The following is a 22,611-nucleotide window of genomic DNA, read 5'->3' on the forward strand; positions in this document are numbered from 1 at the left end:
AGGTAAGGGCTCTCATAAACCTCAAGACACCCTAATTCTGCATTATCTCTTTGCTGTGATTTCAAAGAGGGAGGGAGGGAAGGAGGGGCAAACATCATCTTCCCTCCCTCACCTAAACAAGAAAAGTAATTTCCAAGAGTGGGACGTATTTATGTTTCTTCTATATCCTTGCACCCCAGGACAAAACAAGCTCTGGTAGAGGGAATGAATACAAGTATTAAACTGGCAAATGGTTCCCCCACCATACATTAACTTAGCAACTTCTAGCATTTCCCTGAGTGGGATATGCTTTGGGGGCAGCTCGCTTCAAGCAATGAGATCTGATTACACTTTAACCTAAGATGCTGTTTTTATTAACAAACTTGAATACAGCTAAAGAATAAATTATTTCAAATCCTTAATCATTCTGCATTACTTTGATCAGTGCTTCCTGAATATACTGCAAGGGACTCTGTTTATTCAATTTTCTCTTGCTGTGATGGTAGGCTGCATGACAACAGGTTTATTGTGCTAATATGCCTACAGTGTTAACAAGCAACTGACACTAGTTGTCTGTAAAGCTCCTCAGAGTTGCAAATGCCTTCTTTAGTTGATATGAATTTCCCCACTAAGATAGAATCACATTCCTAGGCACTTCTCTGCATAAATTGCTCTAGCAGGATCATCACAGATATCACACATGAATCAAATCTGCCCTCAAACAGCATTAATCGATGCTGAACTGTTCAACATCTGTGTGGACAGCATGGATCTGCTGGTGGCACCAAGCTGTGTGGTGTGGTCAGCACACTGAAGGAAGGGATGCCACACAGAGAGACCTGGAGGCTTTAGAGGTGAGGCTGTGCAAACCTCATGAAGTTCCACAAAGTGAAGAGCAAGGTTCTACACCAGGGTCACAGCAATCCCAATCCCAGGCACACCCACAGATTAGGCAGAGATGTGATTGAAAGCAGCCCTATGAAGAAAGACTCGGGGGTGATGAGGGATGGAAACCTCAATGTGAGCTGGCAGTATGGCCTCATAGCCCAAAAAGCCAACAAAATCCTGGGCTGCATCAAAAGGAGCATGGCCAGCAAGTCAAAGGGGGTGATTCTGCCCCTCTGCTCTTGTGAGACCACACCTGGTGTGCTGCATACAGTTCTGGTGTTCCCAACATAAGAGGGAAGTGTTGGAGCAAGTTGGGCCTTGAAGATGGCAGCCTGGGAAAGCTGGGACTGCTTAACCTGGAGAAAAGAAGGTTGCAAGGAGACCTCAGAGCACCTTCCAGTACCTGAAGAAGGCTTACAGGTGAGCTGGAGAGGGATTCCTCATCAGGAACTAAAGTGATGGGACAAGGAGCAACAGGTACAAATTGAAAGAGGGGAAATTTAGATATTAGGAAGAAATTGTGAGGATGGTGAAGTACTGGAATAGGTTGCCCAGGGAGGTTGTGGATGCCTCATTCCTGGCAGTTTTGGGGTTGTATAAGGTCTTGAGCAACCTCAGTGGTGAGAGGTGAGAGTTGGGCCTAGATGATCTTTAAGGTCCTTTTCAACTCTTAACATTCTATCATTCTATGAATAACCTAAATTCAAACTGCCATTGTAACAATTAAAACAATTATCCTGCCTGCCTTTGGGTGTCACAAAAATAACATTTGTTAGAACACTGTCCTGATTCTTCTTTCAGCTGTGCTTTTTAGGCAAGTTCAAAGAGATGGATCCTTCTGCCATAACCAAAACATGCCTCCTGATACCCAGAAAAATTGCAAAGAACCACAAAAGCAATCTGTTCCTCCTCTCCTCCTCCCTTCTTCCCAAAAAGATCAATAAATGCCCCCAGACACAGGCATTGTATTTATGATGTAACTTACAGCAGAAATCTGTTCGTTTTGTCTGAAGATTTCCAAACACTAGCCTTGGGAGGAAAATGATGCTTTACAACAGAGCTGACCTGCAAATAATTGTTGCACTGAATTCCTGTAGCAACAAACCCTACATTTTATGCCATCACCTGGTGGCACTGTTATACAGACTCCAACATCTCTGTTTTTAGCACTGCGCTCTGGGAGTGCTCCATTTACCCTGGGGGTACCCAGGACCTCCCAGGAAGCTTTGGGATGGGAGGAGCCAGCTGACCTGGACACTGGGTTTTGTTTTGGACTTCAAAATACAGCTGATCTCCCAAAACAGGCATTGACATTTGGGAAGAACATATATCTAAACTCCATCTCAAGGCTGGTGTTGATATAGATAATGATAATTTGCAAGTAAATTTCATATTTCTGATACTTCTTCCATAAGCAAGACACTAGCAAGCTAACTGAAGGCCTAGGAGATTTCAGAGGGAAAAAATCCAGAAGAAAGCTGTTGTATTACTGCAGATGTTTTTAAGGGAACTTGTTTCACTGAGCAGATAAATATGAAGGTCATGTAATATAACCCCCAGAAAATAAGAATAGTTGCAAATATTAACAGTCTGTCCAGGTTGTAGAGATTATATTTTTAACTGCTTCCTTTAACAAAGAGAGAATACATTGTGCTAAGAAACCCCAAATCAAACCAACCAAACATGCATCTTCCAGTTAGTATCCTAATTTACAGGCAACTGATGAACATTCAAAACTGAAACATCAGTTGTGCTAATAAGCAAGAGATACCTCTTCAGCGTATGAGGTTAGATAGCACTATACATAATTTTGCATTCATACATATGATGTGTATTGGTTAGAAAAACATGATCGCACTCAAGTCCCTAACAACTAAAAATCAAATTATATTTAGGTTTTCCCCCTCTATTTTTGCATCCTATTCACATGTAAGTCATCCTGACAGTAGGAAAAGGGAAGTGTAAGTCTGCAAGGCAGTGGGTGTCGTAGACATCCTTTTTTGAAAATCCTTTCTTAGGATTTTTTCCCTTCTGAGAAGCTGAGGCCTCAGCAACAAAATGTAAACAATGGTTATCTGCTGCTGTGGAATGCAACAGGTGGATCCGTGATTGGTTTCGGGTGGGTGTTTGGAATTAGTGACCACTCACGGCAGAGCTGGCTCTCTCTCTGTCAGAGACACAGATCTTTGTTTTTCATTCCTTTCTATTCTTAGCTTAGCTAGCCTTCTGAGATGAACCTTTTTCTTCTATTCTTTTCAGTATAGTTACAATGTAATATATATATATATATCATAAAATAATAAATCAAGCCTTCTGAACATGGAGCCAACATTTTCATCTCTTCCCTCATCCAAAGACCCCTGGGACCGCTGTCACAAGTGGGTACCTAAAACTGACTAAATGTTCCCACCTTTTCTCCCTCACAAAAATATAACTGACATTATCAGTATACTAGAACTGAGATTTCCGACTTTTTCCTAATAAGGTAAATTACCTAGAAATTCTCTCCCTGTCCTTTAAAATTAAAAATGTCTTAACACCAAATGTTGTTGTCAGCAGAAGTGTTGTCAGCAGAACAAGGATCTGAGAAGGCTGGTTAATTAACAGAACACTGGATTATGGTATGAGACAGGGCTTTTCTGACATTCTGTATCTCTACTTGTGTTTTTATCAAGTAAATATTTTTGATAGCTCTGCTCCTCTTCATTGCCTGGAATCTACTCTCACTTACTTGCACACCTAGCCTTGTGCTGCCCTCTTCTTGTACTGGTGTTTCACTGACACTCTACTCTTCATATCTGTGGTGCTGCCATTCCTTGACTCCAACACCTTTCCCTGCAATCTCTTTCTTTACCCAAGCAGAGTTTAATAACTCAGGGTTTATTCAGATGAATAAACATCCCTCAGACATATTTATTTCAACTCTAAGAAAGAAAGCATCTTTTAGCCTTTCTTTGTTTAGTAATTTAGACTGTAATTGTAATAAAGAGCTTTTTTTCTTTCTCAGTGCAAGAGAGTTTCACTATTCATGTGTAAAAAATAAAGTATCCTTTTTTCAAGTTGTCCTTAACTGTCACTTAGCACATTCTTCCTCTTGAAAAATACAAAAATTAAATCAGTCAAAAGGACTTGCAGCATCTTGTTCTTAGCAGAGTAGAGAAAAATATTTATTGTTCTGAAGAACAAGTTTGCCAACTATCTAAAAGCAAATGAAGTTATACTTTTTCTGTCTCTGGTAGATGAAATAGGAAAATCAATTTGATGGCAAATATGGTGGTAAAGCAGTGAAAGAGATGTGTCTTTTAAAGGACCATCAAATACAGGAACCTCATTCAATGAACACTGAGACACTGAATTGAACCCAATCTGTCTTTGTTAATGGGGCTTTTTGGAGAAAGTATTTTCTGGCAGGTTATTTACAATCACATGTAACAATGACATGGTGTTCCTAAGCCTACACTATTCCACTTGGTTATATTCTCATTCAAAAAGGCAATCCTTCAGAACCACCTTGTCAGGGAAAAATAAATTCTGTTCTCTAGGAAGAGCCTGCTGTAGGGTTCAAGGTGAGCCCTTTACTTCTCCAATTATCTATCTTTACTCTTGTATTTTTCACTTGTGATGAATTACAGTCCCACTAGTAAACCTAGCAGAGAAAATGTGGTGTTTAAGGAAGGATAAACTGCTTGGGCTTGGTATGTTTTCCAGCAAACATTGAATAAGAAATAAGTTTTATGTTTTTCATTTGGCATATTATCTTCTATCTGACAGGTTTGAAATGCGTGCATTTAATATTGATTAAAAAAATCACAAGAAATCAGTGCAGATTTAGATCAGTGTCAGATAACATGACAAAGGCGTTCTACTCTAACTAAAAATATCAAAATCAACTCAATTGTGCATTATGTAGTTGTAATCCCACAGGGATTTATCTTTTACTACTGGAGCTGAGTTTGGGCCAAACCACTAGACAGCTGAGAGTCAGCAGTGGTGTAATTCAGCATTTTCTCAGGGTTCACACTGGTGATGGTTTCTCTCCAAGATCCCAGCAGATTTCAGTACCTAACTGATGCTAACATTAGCAGCTATGTGGGGAAGTCTTGACCTGTGAACAATCAGTGTCTCATGTTTTATTAAAATGAGAATTTTTTGGTTTTAAATAGAACATGTCATCTAGTTTGTAGAAAGAATTTAAGCAAATTTCTCAAATCATAATTTTATTTCCTAGGACATTCATGTTTTTAAAAATGACTGTAGGAAGGAGATATTTTCTCTGAGATTTATTCAGAGCAAGAACATCAGAAACTTGGCAAACTATCAAAGAGCCAACCTCAGCACTGTTTTACATAGAAGTGTAAAGAGAAAAACATAATTCAAACTGTAGATAGGTGACAAAAGCACCTAATTCCATACCCAAGTGGTCACACAGGTTCCTAAATAAATGTATGGCAAAAGTGCCTGAGAAACTGCAAGTCAACAACCCTTAGAACAGGTCATGCTTGTCACATTTCCTCTGGCACAGGAAACGGTCTGTCATTCTATCTTCTACAAATTAAAAGAACAAAAGAATCCCTCAAGCATATTAATTAATGAGATTCATTGGAAACATAGCAGGCTGCTGCCACTATTTAGTTTTCATGAACGTATCTGGCCAATTAGTATCTAAATTTATAAAAAGCATTTTTGTACATGTTGAATATTTTATGCTTGTAAAGTCTTTGCATACTGCTATGTGCATACTAATGCTCTGTAATTGTGGGATGTTCAACAATACAATAACTCCATGATAAAATCTAACTGTTTTTCTTGGTTCAAGATAAAAATCAGGGTTTAGTGACAACACTCAGTTCCCATAATGTTTTTGAGGGAAAGAAGCAAAACAACAAGCCACTTTGCTAAAATACAAAAGGACCTTCACAGCAAGCTGTTCTGGGGGTGATCCTAACTCAGAAGACCTGTCTCCTGAAAATCACATCTGACTCTTATTTATCTAGCAAAATCTTTATCTAGCAATATTTATCAAGCAACATCTAGCAAAATAATATGATAAATAATCAGAAAACATGAATATAGGAAAGGGTAAAAATCTGTTTAAATGGAAGAAATAAAATGACTGAAGTTCAGTGCAGGCTTCAAGGTATTGGATAACCCCTCGTGTTAAGGATCCAGAAATATTAGGTAATGGGTAAGGTCTGTTCTGGCACAGTATAAATGGCTTGAATTACATCTTTGAATTGGATCATTCTCACAGGAAAACAACCTCCTTGAACAGGAGGGAGATGGTCCCACCCCATCATCTCAGGTGGTGGAGACTGAGGTGGGTCGTGCCTCAGGATCAGTGTCCCTGCACAGATGGATTTGATCACTTTATTCCATACTGACTTTGGTTTCAGTGTAGTTATTCTACAATGAATAAGTCCAGATTTTGATCTTAGTTTCATGCTCAGATATATGCAGTATGCAAGGAAACTCAATGGCCTCATTCACCATCTCAGTGTCAGCTTCTAAGGGTCAGGAAGTCACTCTGCAAACAGGTCACCAGCAGTATTTGTGGTTTGATCCTTTCCATAATATCTTTTTCTACCCCCACACCCCTAAACTCAGAAGGGCTTTTTATGAATTTAAAGAAAGTTTAAGGAAATAAATAAGAAACATATGAGGGCATTTGACAACATCAATAAAGTTGAGTTTCTGATTAATGCCCCAAAATCATAGCTTTCATGATATATATATACAGAGAATTGAAACAATCACTAAATCAGAAATATCACACTCCCCTTGGACCAAGAGCCAAGGTATTTTAAGACCTTTTAAACATTCCTTTTTTTTTTTTTTTCTGAGAGTGGAGAATCAGAAAAATTCAGCTACCTTAAACTTTATTTTAACTATAAAATACAACAAATTTTTATAATCAATTTTAGTAAATTTTTAGCTATATAGAATTATTGAGCTGTCTGAAAAAATTACACTTGATTTCAGAATGAATAAAATATGAATAATCACAACAGGTGCCTCGGTGTGCTAACATTCCCTGTACTCCTGTACTTATGGAAGGTGGAGTTGTTGGGTCTTAAAAGCAGCACAACCTCTTTGTACATTCTCTTGCACTGGGGAAAAAAATGTTTTTCCTTACATTACGCCTAAGCCTCTTATATTTCAATCTCTAGGCTGGCTATGTGCCATTGTCCTGCCTTGCACCACAGCAAAGAGCAGACTACAGATATCTCATTGGCAGCCTCCTTGCAGACAGCAACAGGCTGCTGTAAGGTGCCCCTCAATGTGTCCCTTCTCCAGCTCCCTCAGCTGTTCCTCACAAGGCCCCTGATGGCCTTGGTGACTGCTGTCTTTAGAGTTTTTTCCAGCCATGAAGGATTCCAACCACCTAGGCCACAGTGCCCCAACATGGACACAGGGCTGCTCTGGAAGGTGATGACCATTGAAAGTGAAGATGAACAGCCTATGGAACAGCCCTGGAAAATCCTTCTGGCCCTTTTTGAAAAGGGGTCTAGCATTTGCCTTTTCCAAGACATCATGGGCCTTCCATGATCTCCATAACCTTTCAACAACGAGAACCTCACAGTGACTTCAGCAGTTCCTTCAGCATCCTTACTATGTATTCCAATGGGTCCCATCACCTCCTGTGGATCAAGATTTTTCTCAGAATCACTGACTTAGCCCTTTTCCAATACCAGTAATAATTGTTCTTTCAGAACTATGTCTCCAGATTCAAAAGCCTCAGTCTTATCTGCCTCTGCTATCACTAAACCACCCAGCTATTTCAGCACTGAATCAGTATTTTCCCTCTTTGTTCTTGCACTGCTAGGAGGAAGGCTTTGCTATTTCCCAGTACTCAAAAGACTGGTGCTCAAGGCACACCATGTTAGAAATAAGGTCCTTTTTTTTCTGTCATTTTTCTCTCCTGCAGAAAGTTCCAATGAGAGAGAGACTGAGGATGATGCAACCTCTTGGAGCTGAGAGCTTATGGGTGAGATCAGGGGTTGTTTTTTCTTCCCCTAGAGATTCAAACTTTAGTATCCCAAGAGTACACATGATTAGCTGATCTTGCAAGCTGGGTAGCTTGTCTGCAGAACTATAAAAGATTTCATCTTTATCCTGACGTAAAGCAAGAGAATTAGAAAATCCTGAAATATTTCTTGCCCAAAATGACTCAGCAGATGATATGATAGCATTCTATATGATTAAAACCAAAACCAGATGCTAAGGAAAGGGAAATACTGAGATGAAAGGACATTAATGAGCATCACTTTTCTGGTGGATGCTGTCTCTATAGCTCAGAACTAATTTAAATTCAAAGGATATGCAGAGTATCTGTAAAGGACAGAAGAAGAATACAACATTAAAAACTGGCTTGTAATGGCTCCAAGTTTGAAATACTAAAAAAGAGAAAAACAAAGACATGAATAAATGCTTGCTTGCCCATCCAGAGTAGCTATGTGATCTGAATCACTAATAAAAATCTTCAGAAAGGTTGAATGAGTAAGGATTTTGCATAGTTACTGTTGCTATGAGAGATACTTTCCATATTATCCACACATTCCATAAATTATTTCCCTTTCCTTATCACTCACAAACAGGTAATGAGGTGCTAGGAAAATAGCCTCCTCCTCCTCTAAAAGTTTCTGAAAACATATTTAAAGAAGGCAGTCAGAATGATGCTTTTCAAAAAGTACTGAATGTTCAATAAAGAAATTAGAAGTGGAGTGAATGGGACAAAGTCAAACTCTGCAAACATGTCCAAGCAGCATCTGGATGCTCTGAGGCAGAGCTGGAAGCTCCATCTCCCACCTGTCCTCTAAAAGTGAGAAGATGAAGCTGAAATTTACAGCACCTACTGCATCAAACTCCACCATTTATCTAACAGCCAATACACCTATGCATGTTATGTGCTTTGCTAGTATCAGCAACAAATAACCAAAGTAATTTGGGAGCCACTACAAAAAAGAACCACATTCAATTATGCAGGAGAGTAGAAGCAAATATATTCAATGGCCAAATGACAAGAATGTTATTTGGAAAGAAAGTGAAGTATTCTTTGCAGGAAAACCTCTCTACAGTAAAAACACCAAATATCAGATAATGTCTTCTAAAAAGAATTATATCTTTCCAGAGTATCCCAAATAATATCTTGCAGAGCAGGAAGAGGTTTGCACACTGAAAACAATAGTACAACAAGTCACAATGTCTGTCTTTCAAACAAATTTTATGCTTATTTTAGAGGAGAATGTAAAAGGCAACCTCCTAACTCTGTTTTTAAACAGTGACTTGATAGCGGGTAGTCCCATGAGGTAAACTCCATAAAACTCTCAGCTTGATTGTAAATAAGGTTGTATTTTCAGGTGGATCAATGTTGTCCTTTTCCAGTTTTGAGTCCAGGAGCAGATTCACTGTAATGTCTGACTAGGTCTCTCGCAGCAACTCCAATAGCTCCAGCAGGGTGAGAGATCTCTGAGATATGAAATCACCACTTGAACTGATATTAATGCCACACATTAATTTCATATTGGCAGATTCTGTGATGCTACATAAATTTAGTAACAAATGTGTATGAATTCACATTTAAGCAGATATTCCTGACATATTTTAAAGTAATATTTTTATGGAAGCAAACTGGAATGTATGCAAACAGCAAGAAAATTAATCTACTGCATATCTAAACAAAATTATATTTATTTATGTTTCCAAATCATTGCAACAGTCATAGCTTAAACAGACTCACTGGAAAGCATATACCCCAAAGGTTAGGTATAATTGTATCTACTAAGTAGTAGCTGATCACTTTTCATTTAGTTCTTCCTTTCATAACAGGAAGAATGGATTTATTAATCACTTGAAAGATACATTATGTTTTAGGTTTCCCCATACAATAATTTCTAATATAGTCTCACTTTATAAATACTGTTTTATACAGATTTGTGCATTACTAATGATTCTTGTAACCAGTTATAACTTATATTTCTATTCATTTAATTCTTTGGAATATCCATCTTCTGTTCACAACAATACATTTAGAAGTACCGAATTATTAGAAGTGACTTGGGGGTAACGGTTGACAAGGAGCTCAACATGTCCCAGCAATGTTCACTGGCAGCCCCAAAAGCCAAATGTGTCCTGGGCCTCATCACAAGCAGTGTGGCCAGAAGGTCCAGAAAGGTGCTTCTGTCACTACTCCACTCTCTGAGACCCCGCCTTGAGTGCTGCTTCCAGCTCTGGGACCTGCTGGAGCGAATCCAAAGTAGAGACACCAAAATGATCACAGGGCTTGAGCACTTCTCCTGGAGTGGAGACAAGCTGGGAGAGTTGGGGTTGTTCAGCCTGGACAAGAAAAGGTTCCAGGGAAATCTTACAGCAACTTCCCAGTACCTACAAGAAGGGAGCGTCCAAGAAGGATGGAGAGGGACTTCTGGCATGGGCATGAAGCGATAGGACAAGGCTTTAAACTAAAAGAGGCTTAGTTTAGATACTACAGAGAATTCTTTACTGTGAGGGTGGTGAGGCATTGGCACAGATTACCCCAGAGTAGGTGTGGACATCCCATCCCTGGAAGTACTCAAGGCCAGGTTGGATGGGGCTTTTAGAAACCTGGTCTAGTGCTAAGGTGTCTCTGCCTATGGCAAAGGAATTGGAACTGGATGAACTTTAAGGTCCTTTTCAACTCAAACCATTCTGTGATTCTAAACTAATCCCTAAAAAAAACTAATCCCAGCTAAATTTGAAGCAACTACTCACTGAAACTTTGTCTCTTACAAACAAGATTAGGAACTCACATAAACATCAGTCTTTTCCCAGTTATCACTTCGGCATTAGCTACTAGACAATTGTTTTGGAAACTTAGTCAATTAATATGTATTTATTCAGATTTGCTTTTCCCAAAAGCTTAATTTCTCTTCCATACTGATTTTATATTAGTTAATTCAGAGTACTAATGTGGCAAGGTTCAGCTAGCAGAAAATATTTTCTCTGTTAAGAATTCTACTGACCTCATTTGCAAGAGAGAATGAAGGAGAAAAGGGCTTCTTTCTTTTTTTTCTCTTTTTTTTTTTTTACAAGTGGAACATGAAATTAACTTTTTTTAAAAAATGGACCACTGTAGGGAAAGGAACTTTGGCAAGTAGTATTTCCCAAGTGTCCCTATGCTGTTATGTACATATACATACTTAGGTATTCTGTCTAAACTACTAAGTGTGTGTAGTTGTAGCAGCAACACCTTCCACTGATGACAGAGATTGTGCCAACAAAAGATGGCAGTTGATGGTTGTTCTAAATGAAATGAGCTGTGCTAGCAAGAGCCTGATCAGCAACACTTGCATTGAGGCTTTTATTAGAAGATACAATGAAAAAAAAGAAGCAAACCAAAAAAACGTGCATTCCCTATCTCCCCACCAATACTGCACCATAACATTTTCTAGTATGAATTTCTGCCCTTTTTCATAATTTCTTTTGCCTGAGCAGAAAAATATTTTTATACAACCTTCTTATTTTTAAATCATGAATTTACTCTATGTCAGTGCTGCAGTTTTATTTTAATGGCAGAGAGAACAAAAGAAGGCCTTTTAGATCTACAAAACCAGGGTTATTAGGTAGGCAGTCCACTGGCTATGTCCTCTTAGAGGTATCCAAGCACGATACACCAGGCTTGCCCAGCTGAGTATACACCTCAAATGCATGTCTCTATAGGGTGACATTTACTACTTCATTCACCTTAATAAATTGCTAAAAGCATTTCCTGGGGCATCATGCTGTGAAGAATAGTCCCACTACCCTTCAACTGGGTCCTACAAATAACACAGCTGAGATGCAGCCACCTACAAATGGCTGTAGCTCTTTAGTTGGACAGGGCATTAAGCTGATACAGCCTGCTTTGAATTCAGATTACCCATATAATTCTCCATTGTTTAGTATTCCAGCCCCTTTTTCAGAGGCTAAAGACCCAGGCACCTTCTTTTTCTCTTTTGAGGGAGTTGCTGAACAAAAAGCACTTCAGAAATAAGTGGCCTGGATTTTTAAGTGCTCGAAGCATCTAAAAAGTCTAATTTTAGGTTTTTATTTTTAAGGGTCTTGGGTGCTGTTTCTAGAGTTCTCCAAAAAACTTCATCCAACCCACCATACAGACTGTTTTTCCTACACTCATCTTATTAATCTAGAGGTTCCCACTCAATTTCTTCACACCAGTTCAGCACTGGAGGCGCTGGAGCCTTCCTGCCTGCTGAGCCTGCCATATGGAAGAGCTATTTATCCCCCTCACTGACTCTCCATTTTTTATTTCATTCCAACCAAGCATACAACTTGTTCCCCATTGCCTACTCCTATCAGTTCTTCTCTTTCTTACCTACTTTTCCCCCCACTTTTAAAAAGTGCAACTAGACTCACTAAGTTTGGAAAGCACCTGAAGTGTAGTCCATGGGAAAGATGAAATGCAAAATAAGTAACTTGTTTATAGCTATCTAAAGTAGAAGCAGTGCTGATGAAATTTTAAAATCTCTTGGAATTACCAGACATTCCTTCCTCATTGCTCAATCAGTTTTGGAAGGTCTGGGTAAATCTATGTGCACATAAGGTGCCACAATCAAAAAATTAAAAATATTCTGATGCTAGAGAGCCTTTAGAAACCCAACTCTCAGACAATTGCCTGTGCCTACTCACAGTATCTGCAAGCATACACAAGCTGCTACAACTTCTTCTGCAAGGCATATGTGTGCAAGGTAAATGCTCACATCTCTGGATCTGCAAACAGAGTCTGATTTATAGAAAGATCTCTAAAGTGCTTTCTGCATAGCCAAATCAAAAAAACCCACATATTTTTAAAATACCTTTGATATTTTTAATACTTCCCATGAATTGATGAAGTAAAACTGGTGACACATTTCTTACACATAATCATATTTGCATGGCTACTGAATAAAATGGATTAACAAATCCTGTTAGACCCTGAAATAAGTTTTAGTTTAATGGGCAATGTGATGCTGACAGTTGCATTTTAAAGCACAAACTGTCTATATGCACAAGTCTAAACATAGATGTGATACTTTTTTATGTATTTGAACTCAGTTGTCACATCTATAAAGTACCTTACACATCATGATAATTACTTAAAATAAATTCTTAAAGAGCAAGAGAGTAATACAAAACACATTTGGCATTTGTTAGCTCAAGCTCAGTTACTCACTGCCATAAACACTGTCATTTGCCAATTTGTTCTGAGGTTAAAGTAACAGAATACTAATTTTAAAATAAAAGAAAAAAGTCAGCTGAGAGCATTACTTTTCTAGCATATTTTCTCAGTCCATTTACTTGATCTTGAACACAGGTTGCTTTTAGTAGAACAACATGAAAACAAGGGCAAAACAAGGTAACCTCTGTGTAATTGTATTAAGTTGGCCACAGATCTAGTGTGCTTGTTTATGCTATATAACAGCCAATCTTACACAAAACATCACAGGAATCTGAGGAGTTTTTCTATTTTAGAGTAAGGGTCTGTTACAGGTGTGTCAGTAAATTCATCCTCAGAAAGTAACAAATTATTTTATTATATTTTAAATATCAGAAGTCATTTTTGAGACAAGTAACAGAAAGTTTATTTTAAGTTAAGGGAGTGATATAGGTCATAAATTAACATATCCTCTATGAAGACAATTATTCTTTCAGGTACCAAAGCCATAGACTCAATATTGGAGCAACTCAGTCAGTGCAGTAAACATGTTCATCTGGTGTCAGTGCTGTGCTGTCCAAGATTAAACCATTCATTTTCACAGTCATCAGGAACATGTGCCATCAAACATTTGAGAAGATACAGAGCAGCTCTTGTCTCTTTAATTTGCCTGTCAGCAAAAGTCAGACATAATGCACTATGCAGTAATACTGGCTCTAGCAACTTAATCTTTGTGATTTAGACAAGTCCCATAGACAAGGTTGTGTGTATAAGAACAGAAAACCAGCACCTCTCCCATCCTGGGTCAGTCCAGATGGCTCTGGACTCTCCCAATACTCTGTACAAGGATAACAGAAGATGATATTTGGAAAAAAACATTCAAGTTTGGCCATTTTCTGTGGTCTGTTCCCCTCATACTTCCCTAGGGTCTGCAACTGTTGTTCACTAATGCCAGCATCTGTTTATGGGCAAGTTGCCCACAACTGCTGCTGTCTGTGGACACACTGTCCATGTTCCAGCCTGACAGGCAGAGAGGCAGTGGAGCATCCACCCCTGGAGACTGTCAAAACTCAGCAAGACAAAGCCTTGGTTGTTCTATCTGGTGCTGGCTGAGGTCCTGCTTTAAACAGGACACAAGACTATACAACCTTCAGAGGCCTTTTCCAGTCAACAAGTCTGTCAAAAAAGTGCTGCACAATATCCAAAGAAATTATTCAAATGTACAAACAACATTCTGTTACTTCAGCACAGAGGTTACATCCTGAACAACCATGGCTCAGAGCCTGTGATCACTCAAAGCACATATAGATTGGAGTTCATAATATAAAGATTGTATAAAGAGTCCCAAAAGAAATTGCAGTGAGTCAAATTTAACCACAGAGAAAAATTTACGGGCATCACAAAATGCAAACACATACAGTCACTCACCACTTAAAATAAAGATTTCATTATTAAAATGGGTAGATTGCTAATGCAGTTTCCTTCTTTAAAAGCAACATAACTTAGAATGACAGCCAGTTTCAAGGGATCAGACATAACACAGTGAAAGATGTCTAAGGAAACACATTTTTCTTGATCTTTTAGACAAGTGAAAGACATGTAAATAGTTCCCTTGGAGCAGAAGAAACAATCACATCATACTGCAATAATTCAACAGTTCACAAACTATTGCCAAGCAACAGGACGAGAGGCAATGGGCAGAAATTGATGCATGGGAAGTTCCACCTGAATATGAGAAAGAACTTCTTTGCTGTGCAGGTGACCATGCACTAGAACAGGCTGCCCAGAGAGGTTGAGGATTCTCCCTCACTGGAGATATTCAAGAGCCATGTGGACCAAATCTTGTGCCTTGTGCTCTGGGATGAGCCTGCTTTAGCAGGGAGATCAGACCAGATGACCCACTGTGGTCCCTTCCAACCTTGCCAAAAGGAGTCAAGCATAATATCAAAATTATTTGTGGGGAAGCAGGCTGCAAAACATGTTCTGGGGTGCCTAAGATGGCTTTAAAGAGTCATGCAGATGCTGACATTCCAGATGAAAATTCAGAAAACCAAAATATTCAGGAAAAGATACAAATAGGCCCCATAAAAAATTCTTCACACTCAGTATGCCTCTTCCCTCTCCAAACTGGAAATCCTGCCTAATCAGGAACCTTCTAAACAACCTCTGCTGAAATTCCAGGGCAATCCACTGTAAGAATTACATTTTTCCTAAAGCATCCCTTTCAAAATTGCTTTTATGCCTTCTTCAATACTTCTTCTTATGGAAAAAAAAAAAAAAAAAAGGAGCAGGAAAGAGTTCAGGTAAATAAAGCAGGTTAATTCTTTGGAGCAATTTGACATCAGCATTAAGATATGATAACTTATTGCTCACTGTGAGCATTTGTAAACTTAGAGGCCAGCTGCTGTCAAGCAAAAGAAACAAACCACAAATGAAGGAACAGCCCCTGCTTTAGTCGAAAGCACATTTGACTTTTCCTGTGGAAGGAAACTCACCAATGGTGTAGTATCTCTTCAGGTCGCTCCTCCGCGGGTTGCGCCTCTGGCTGTTGGTGCTGCTCTCCTGCTCCTCCTCGGGAGCCGCTGTCTGCGGGGCAGGGGAAGGTCTGCTGGGCTGAGGGGTCTGAGCTTCTGCTGCCACTGGGTTGCATCCTGGCCCACTAATATCCACCGACTGCGACTTTTTCTTTAATCTAAAGGCAATTCAAAACACTGAAGTATTACTAATCATCATTCTATACCTAGATTATGTGTAGAATAACAGTGATATTCTACTGTTTGTTGTACAATAATTCACGCATGTCACAGCCGAACAGGGAACAGCAGTGATAAATTAGGCCTTGCATCAATTTCCCCTTTCAGGTTCTGCTAAATCAGTTACAGCACATCCATCTCCCATGTAGCTCCAAATAGTAAGCTGCCCTCAGATCAGCCCGCAGAGCTGCTTGAAGGATCAGTTCCTAATCTATTTCCAAGCCGAGCTGCCCACCATTACCCTGTCATTAAGTTGCTTGGCTTAAGTTTCCACAGATGAGGGGAGTACAAAGAAATTAAATAATTTGCACAAAGTCACAGAAAGCCTTGAGAGAAAAGAATTTATGTATCATCTTCTGAATCCAGTTGTAGCTCTACAACTGCATTTTCCATTCTGCAATATTTTCAATGCATTTTTTTCTCAAAAATCTCACTAAAGTCAGGTATCATTTTTGCACTGCAATACCAGTCAACAAAGAAAAAGAAATTCCCTTTTCTGCAGAAGAAATTAGTGTTCAGGTCATTACTGGCAGAGAGATATTGTATGAATTATTAACCACTATTCTCAGGCCCCAATTATCAAACCAGTTTTTTACCTCTCTAGTTGCACACACATCCAGACATAACATCACAATTTGTGCACAAATATATCCTGAGACATTGTTAAAATCCTTTTGAAAGTGGAGGCAAATGACATTTTCACTTTCAACTCCTCTTCAGATCTAGGCATTTTATCAAAGTTCTGAGGGAAACTCAGAAAAAGTTCTCAAACCCCACTTTGGAGTACACCCCTGTCACTGATTCACCATAGTTCTGATATCTCCACTATCTCTAGCAACATAAAATAGAAGTTACTATGCTGCTAAAGTTATTGAATAGAGACAAATGACCTGTTACAATGGAGTTCACAGCTTACACATTGGATTTTGTCAATATGTTTCTTGAATTAGGTCTCTATACATATATATAGCTGACTACATTATTTGATCCTCGAAATAAAAGAGGTTTATGACATTGCAGTGAGATATTGATTTGAGAGGAAGGGCTCATAACAATGCTGAAATTTTGAAGCGAATGAAGTAAAATGATAAAGTTCTGCAGTGCTAGAGGATAATTTTATTAGGCTAACAATTCAATGCTAAGCATCTCCCTCTTAACTCTGCAATTCCTTATTTTTCAAACATTTTCTCCAGCTATTGGCTGCAATTGAACAGCATAGACTACTCCACTGACTATGCAATCTGCTAGTTTAAGATATTAACTGATTAAATATTGTAATAATAGTAACAACCGCTCTAAATAGGTTGGAAAATACACAGGTCATGATCAGCCTCCAGAAGTTATGTTAATGTATCAACATGTATGTAGAATAATTACACTATGAGGGCAAAATAACTATACTTATACAGAGTATTGCTTAGTCCAGAGAAAGGACTAGAAGTTAGAAAATTGGCAATTAGAATTTAACGTCTCTATGTCATTCAATTTTCACTAGAACCTTTTTCTGAACTAATTCAGAGTGTCTTGCATTTGAAGTAGTGGTTCTCAGCTCCAATTGCTCCACATAAACAGTTTGGGTTGACAGGGACATTTATCACTCCTACATATAAGAAAGGCTATACTGCATCATCTAGACGAATATCTCCAACGAGTCCATCAACGGATATCTTTCCAGCCTCCAGCAGATTTTGGTTCATGGGTTTTCTGAATTAGACACTGCACCATTGGATTTATATTTCTTGGTTTTCCTTAATTACTCCAGAACTCATTGAAAGTTCTGAGGTAGGCAGTATCCAGCCTTGATGGTTTCTGGTTTAACTCAGCGCTGTGTTCAGGCAGCAACACCAGTAGCTTATTTTAATTACTTAAGAGAGTGACATTTTGAGAAACAATGAACAACTATTGCTCCACATAAACCAGCTGCTTACATGGCTCTTGCTGTTCAAAGAGCCCTAGAGATATGGGATAAAACTATCACTGTGATAAAACTATCCTTACTTGAAGGGCCTTGGTCAGTGGACGCACATATGGAGTCAGTGGAGACATAGCTTGGGATAAACTAACAGCACTATGAGCACTGATACATATAAAATCAAGATTGGGCAGGGAATCTTCTGAGTAAACATTGTGTGAGAAGAAAAGAAAGTTCTTTTGCTTGAAATGATGTTCCTGAAACTGAGACCTTGTTTTTAACACTTCCAGCTTTAAGCCTACAGCTGGTCAAATATATTTACCTAAAATGAAGGCTGGAATATTTCATTGAATTATTAATAGTGAAGTGCTGTTCTATCATAATGTTATTCTGCTATATTGTTGAATATACCATCTCTCAGGTGATATAAAAAGTCTTTGTAGTTCCTTACCACTAGAAACCTTTGAAGATTTAAAGGATGACTTCTGAGAAGAGAATCACTACTTTTTAAGAAGTCATGCTCTACCTCAGACCACAGATTTCACTGTGATTGCAGGGTATTGCTTCTGTGTTGTGCAAAATAGCTGTGAGCAAAGAGGCTGCAAAGTGTTCAGCACCTCTCCATAATCCTGAGATCAATAAGGGTACATATGTCCTGCATTATGCAAGTCCATGTTCTGCCCCAAAGGAAGACAGCAGGTGAGTGGAAATAAATGTTACAAACTGAAAAGTACTGTTATGATTTATACTTTCAGCTGTGTTATCAACACATTCTTCAACACCAAGGCTGTCTGAAGGACAGTCCAATTAATAAAGCTGTCTGGATGTAGCTAATAAAATAGCTTGCTGCACTGTGGGGAACACCAGATTGTTATTACAAATACACTGTCTATTCTTCTACCATCACATAAGAATAAAGGGATAATACCTGTCATCTGCACAGTAAAATTTTCACATGGCCTTTTTGAAGTTACTTATGATTAAAAAATGACTTGGTTGAAATGCCTGTAGCAAATTAATGTCAAAAAATTATCTATTCTTGCAATTGAGACTAATTTAAAAGTAAGTCTTCCAAAGAAATAAGTACCAAAATTAACAAAGCAGGAGCATGACAGCCAAGCAAGTACATGTAATATTATTAAACTGTTCTTGAGAAACCATGGTGACAGTGTTTTTGCTAGCAGGAAAGACACAGGGTCTGAATTAATCCAGACTGCAATAACAGGGTCAGCTGAGCAGGACACAGGTTCAAGCAAGGACACAATTTTATGGCAATGACTTGACAAAAACAAGCAGTTTACTCTAATACATCTTCCTTCAGCCCACCTTAATTGTATATTGATACAGCCATGGCTAGCAAATAGTTTGAAAAAACACTTTGAAAAAACACTGTATCTTCAGCAGACCACGTCTTGAAAGTAAGTCTGAGTTCTGCATGCATTTTGGAGCCAAGAGAATGAATTCTACATTAGCTTGACCCCTCTCCAACATCCTGCTCTATTACTAGCTTTGTGTTGCACTTGGTTTGGGGTTTTCTGTTGGTTTTTTTATATATATTACAGCCGCACAGTTGGGCTGAAATTATTTATTCCTTGTCAGAAAGAAATCTGAACATGAAGTGTCTTGGGATCAAAGTCCTCATTCTTCCTTTGTTTCAGGCTGCCTGCTTGTAGAAAAATAAATAAAAGGTATAAGAAATGCTGTGGCAAAACTTTTTTATCTTTTATTCTATGTATGTTGTAGCAGCCTTCGCCTAACTTTTCAACAATGGACAACACAGGTCTTTCAGTATTGCCTGGTGTGACACAAAATGCTGCTGCTGGAGCCTCCCAGCCGACAGCCAGATAACGATGGCTGCAAAGACAGAGCTGCACTGGTGGGGCTGGGAAATGCCTGTCTGACAGCAAGGACAAAGCCCTAACTTGACTGAGATCTGAAGTAGAAGGAGCAAAACTTTCCTTTTCTGCAACTATGCTTAAACCATAAGAACTCCAGGGGAGAGAAAACCATGCAACAAAGCTAACAAAATCTGCAGCCTTTGGGACATGTGGAACCCTGAGCTGGTTATTGCTGCTTCTGGCTACTGGCAGCTTCTGTGAATTTTGGTTGTGCTCCCCTTGGGATGTTAGAAAAGCTAGGAACATGTTAGGCATGTTCCTAGCAAAAGTGGCTCGTTCAGAGGAGAAGCTAACATGGAATAATTGTGAAGGACCAGCTGTTGACAAGTAATCAAGACAACACATCCTAGGGCCAAAGCTGGGGTTACTCAGCTGCTGGTGACCAGGTCTGTGCTTGCTTGGAACACAGCTGAGCAGCACCTTGGTTTGACACAACCCTGTTCAAACACACCCTTGATGCACCTGTTTGTGTAGTTCAATTGCACTATTGCTAATAAGCCATTAAACTCCCATTTTCTCCATCTCCATCTCACTGTATTTTCCTAGGACATAACTGCTCATCCCAGTAACTCCAGCTGTTGAAACCTTCTATGCAGCCTTGGTACCTCTAATCTACAGAACAGAGGCACAAATCCCAAATCTGCCTCTCAGCACCCTCTGGTTACTAATCACTGAGGGTTTGCTCATTCTGCTAATCCAGGAGGAACGTGCATTTCCAAGCTGTGTGAGATGACATCCCTGTAGGTAGATACAGTGACTAGCTGTTGAACTTGCACTTTATTTCTCTGTCCTTCCTCTGCATACAACTGCAAGGTTTTCTACTGCATCTTAGAAACCACCTGACAGATGCTTTTACTTCCTCTTGCCCAGCTGGCATCCTGAGCTCCCCAGCAGCACTTCCCAGGAATGGGTCACTTTGAACAGTTTCTTACCAGTTCCCTCAAAAAAAAAATCATCAGATGCTTGGTATGCCATACATATAGGCCTCCATACATATAGAACGTCCTGGGGCCAGTGAATTACCCAGAAACTCTGCTTTAGAATTTATGAGCATTAGGATTTCATTCCTGGCATTCACTATCACAAACCTATTCCATTCCTAACAAAATCCATGCATTTTTAAAAATATTACAATGTCAAACTGCATTTTTTGTAAAGCAGGATGACAAAAACAATAAGGCACTATTTTCTAAAGAGATCTTGAAAGCACCTAAAACCTTAATGGCTAGTAGTCCAGACTGAAAAAAAAGGGGAGAAAAAAAAAAAAAAAAAAAAAGAAAACATTTACAGTGGAAACAAACAGCCAAAAGAAGCATCTCAGGAGCTGGGAATCTGTACAATTAAGTCTTTGTGAATTTCTAAGAAAAAATCCCTTGCTGCAAGAAAGGTTTGGAGGAAAGCCTAGCTCATTCTTATCTACCAAGTACAAAAATCCCCTCTCTGTGCCCCTTGTGACTATTGCAGAGATTTTACTACACAGTTAATAGGAGAAGCAAAACCTTTCATTAGAAAAGTGATGTTCACTCTTAAGAGAAGCATTTAGGAATTTTGACTGCTCAGAAGAGCTGGTTATGAATTTGATTTCTTTGTAGCAAGAAATGTGATTCAAACTGATGTCAACGGCAAGGTTTTATCTGATTTTGAAAAAACAACAAAACAGGCAAACTTCTGTTTTAAACCAATACTACAAAGGCTTGACAACTTAAACACAGGAGAGGCCTAACCCCCTGGTGTCTGCACAGAGAGCCCCCAAGTTATTTTATTCTCCTGTGGACACGCTGGTTGTACCCCAGAGACAGGACAGAGATCTGCACTTGGTTGGGGCATTCTTTGGCTGCTTTGGCAATTCAGAGGGGTCAAGCAAAAGGCTTGAGGTCTGCAGTCAGGCTCCACTTACCACACTTCTGCCTGCCTGCAGCATGGGGCAATGCCATGGAGGGCTGCTAGAAAATCTTTCGCTTAATGCTCTTGAGTATGACCTGGCTATGGCTCTGGCCATCCCCTCCCAAAAGGAAGACAGCAGAATTAGACTGGCACAGAAGAAAACACCTGTGATGATGATGAGTTTGTTCCTCATGGCACAAGGTGAAACAGACTGTGGGAAGGAATTACCAGCAGGGAATCACCCCATCAGCACTCAGAAAGGGGGAGGCACATGGTTTTACACCGATGGAACTTGCAAAAGAACCAAAGGAAGACAAGCAATATGTTTGGAGCAAACACAGCTAAGTACTTCTTTGAATGGTGTATACATAATTGCATGACAGAAATAATTGTACAGACCAGGAGTATCACTTGGTACAGAAAAGAAAGACACGAGTCAGGCAGAAAGCATCCATTAGAGGTTATGAAGCATGCAGGTACTTCAGCAAACAATTTCCCTGGGCCAGGGATTGCTGGAAGGTGGAGGTTTTTCACAGGGAAAGAACCACTCAGTGCACGCTCCATCTTTTGTATTACCACTAATTATCCACTACCAAGTACTGCAGGCAACCGAGTGCAACAAACTTGCAATTCAAATCCAAATTGGCCATTATGAATTGCAGAGGAGAAGAAACCAAACACCGCAAAGCAAACTAGAATTTAGGACGGCGCTAAATCAATGTCTCACAGTAAACAAACAAGAACCTGCAGAAAAGCCCTTCAGCCTGTTCCTTAATGTGTGATCATGCAGCAGAGCTTTCAGAAAATGCAAGCAGCATATGAGATCATTTGACGGCACAGAGCAAAAACAACGTGATCTTCACATGGGTGGCGATGGGAAAGGATTAGGAATGAATTCACACCTACTCAGCCCACAAAGCAATTCAAAGTGGCAGGTATGTATTAACAACGTAACACTGAGCCCAGCTTCAGCAAAGAAAGCATTGCAGGCATGAGAGCTATGTGAAAAAAGAGGCATTTCAATATTGTATTTTGCTTTATACTCTCAGCATTATGTATTTAAACAAGTAGAGGAAGCATACAAAACACCCTTTTTTTCCTTTATACACATTACTAAAAATTACCATGCAA

General features: G+C 39.2%; 1 protein-coding gene across 3 annotated transcripts in view; it reads right to left on the bottom strand.

Annotated features, from left to right (window-relative positions):
• Nucleotides 1–22,611, bottom strand: part of OXR1 (oxidation resistance 1) — a 259,837-nt gene that overhangs the window by 114,953 nt on the left and 122,273 nt on the right. For all 3 annotated transcript variants that reach the window (XM_058799965.1, XM_058799972.1, XM_058799980.1), the window contains one exon: nucleotides 15,529–15,725. In XM_058799965.1, the coding sequence (XP_058655948.1) occupies nucleotides 15,529–15,725 (197 nt within the window). The remainder of the gene's footprint in view (nucleotides 1–15,528; nucleotides 15,726–22,611) is intronic.

This window comes from Ammospiza caudacuta, chromosome 1 (genome assembly GCF_027887145.1).
Source record: "Ammospiza caudacuta isolate bAmmCau1 chromosome 1, bAmmCau1.pri, whole genome shotgun sequence".
Taxonomy (NCBI): Eukaryota; Metazoa; Chordata; class Aves; order Passeriformes; family Passerellidae; genus Ammospiza; species Ammospiza caudacuta.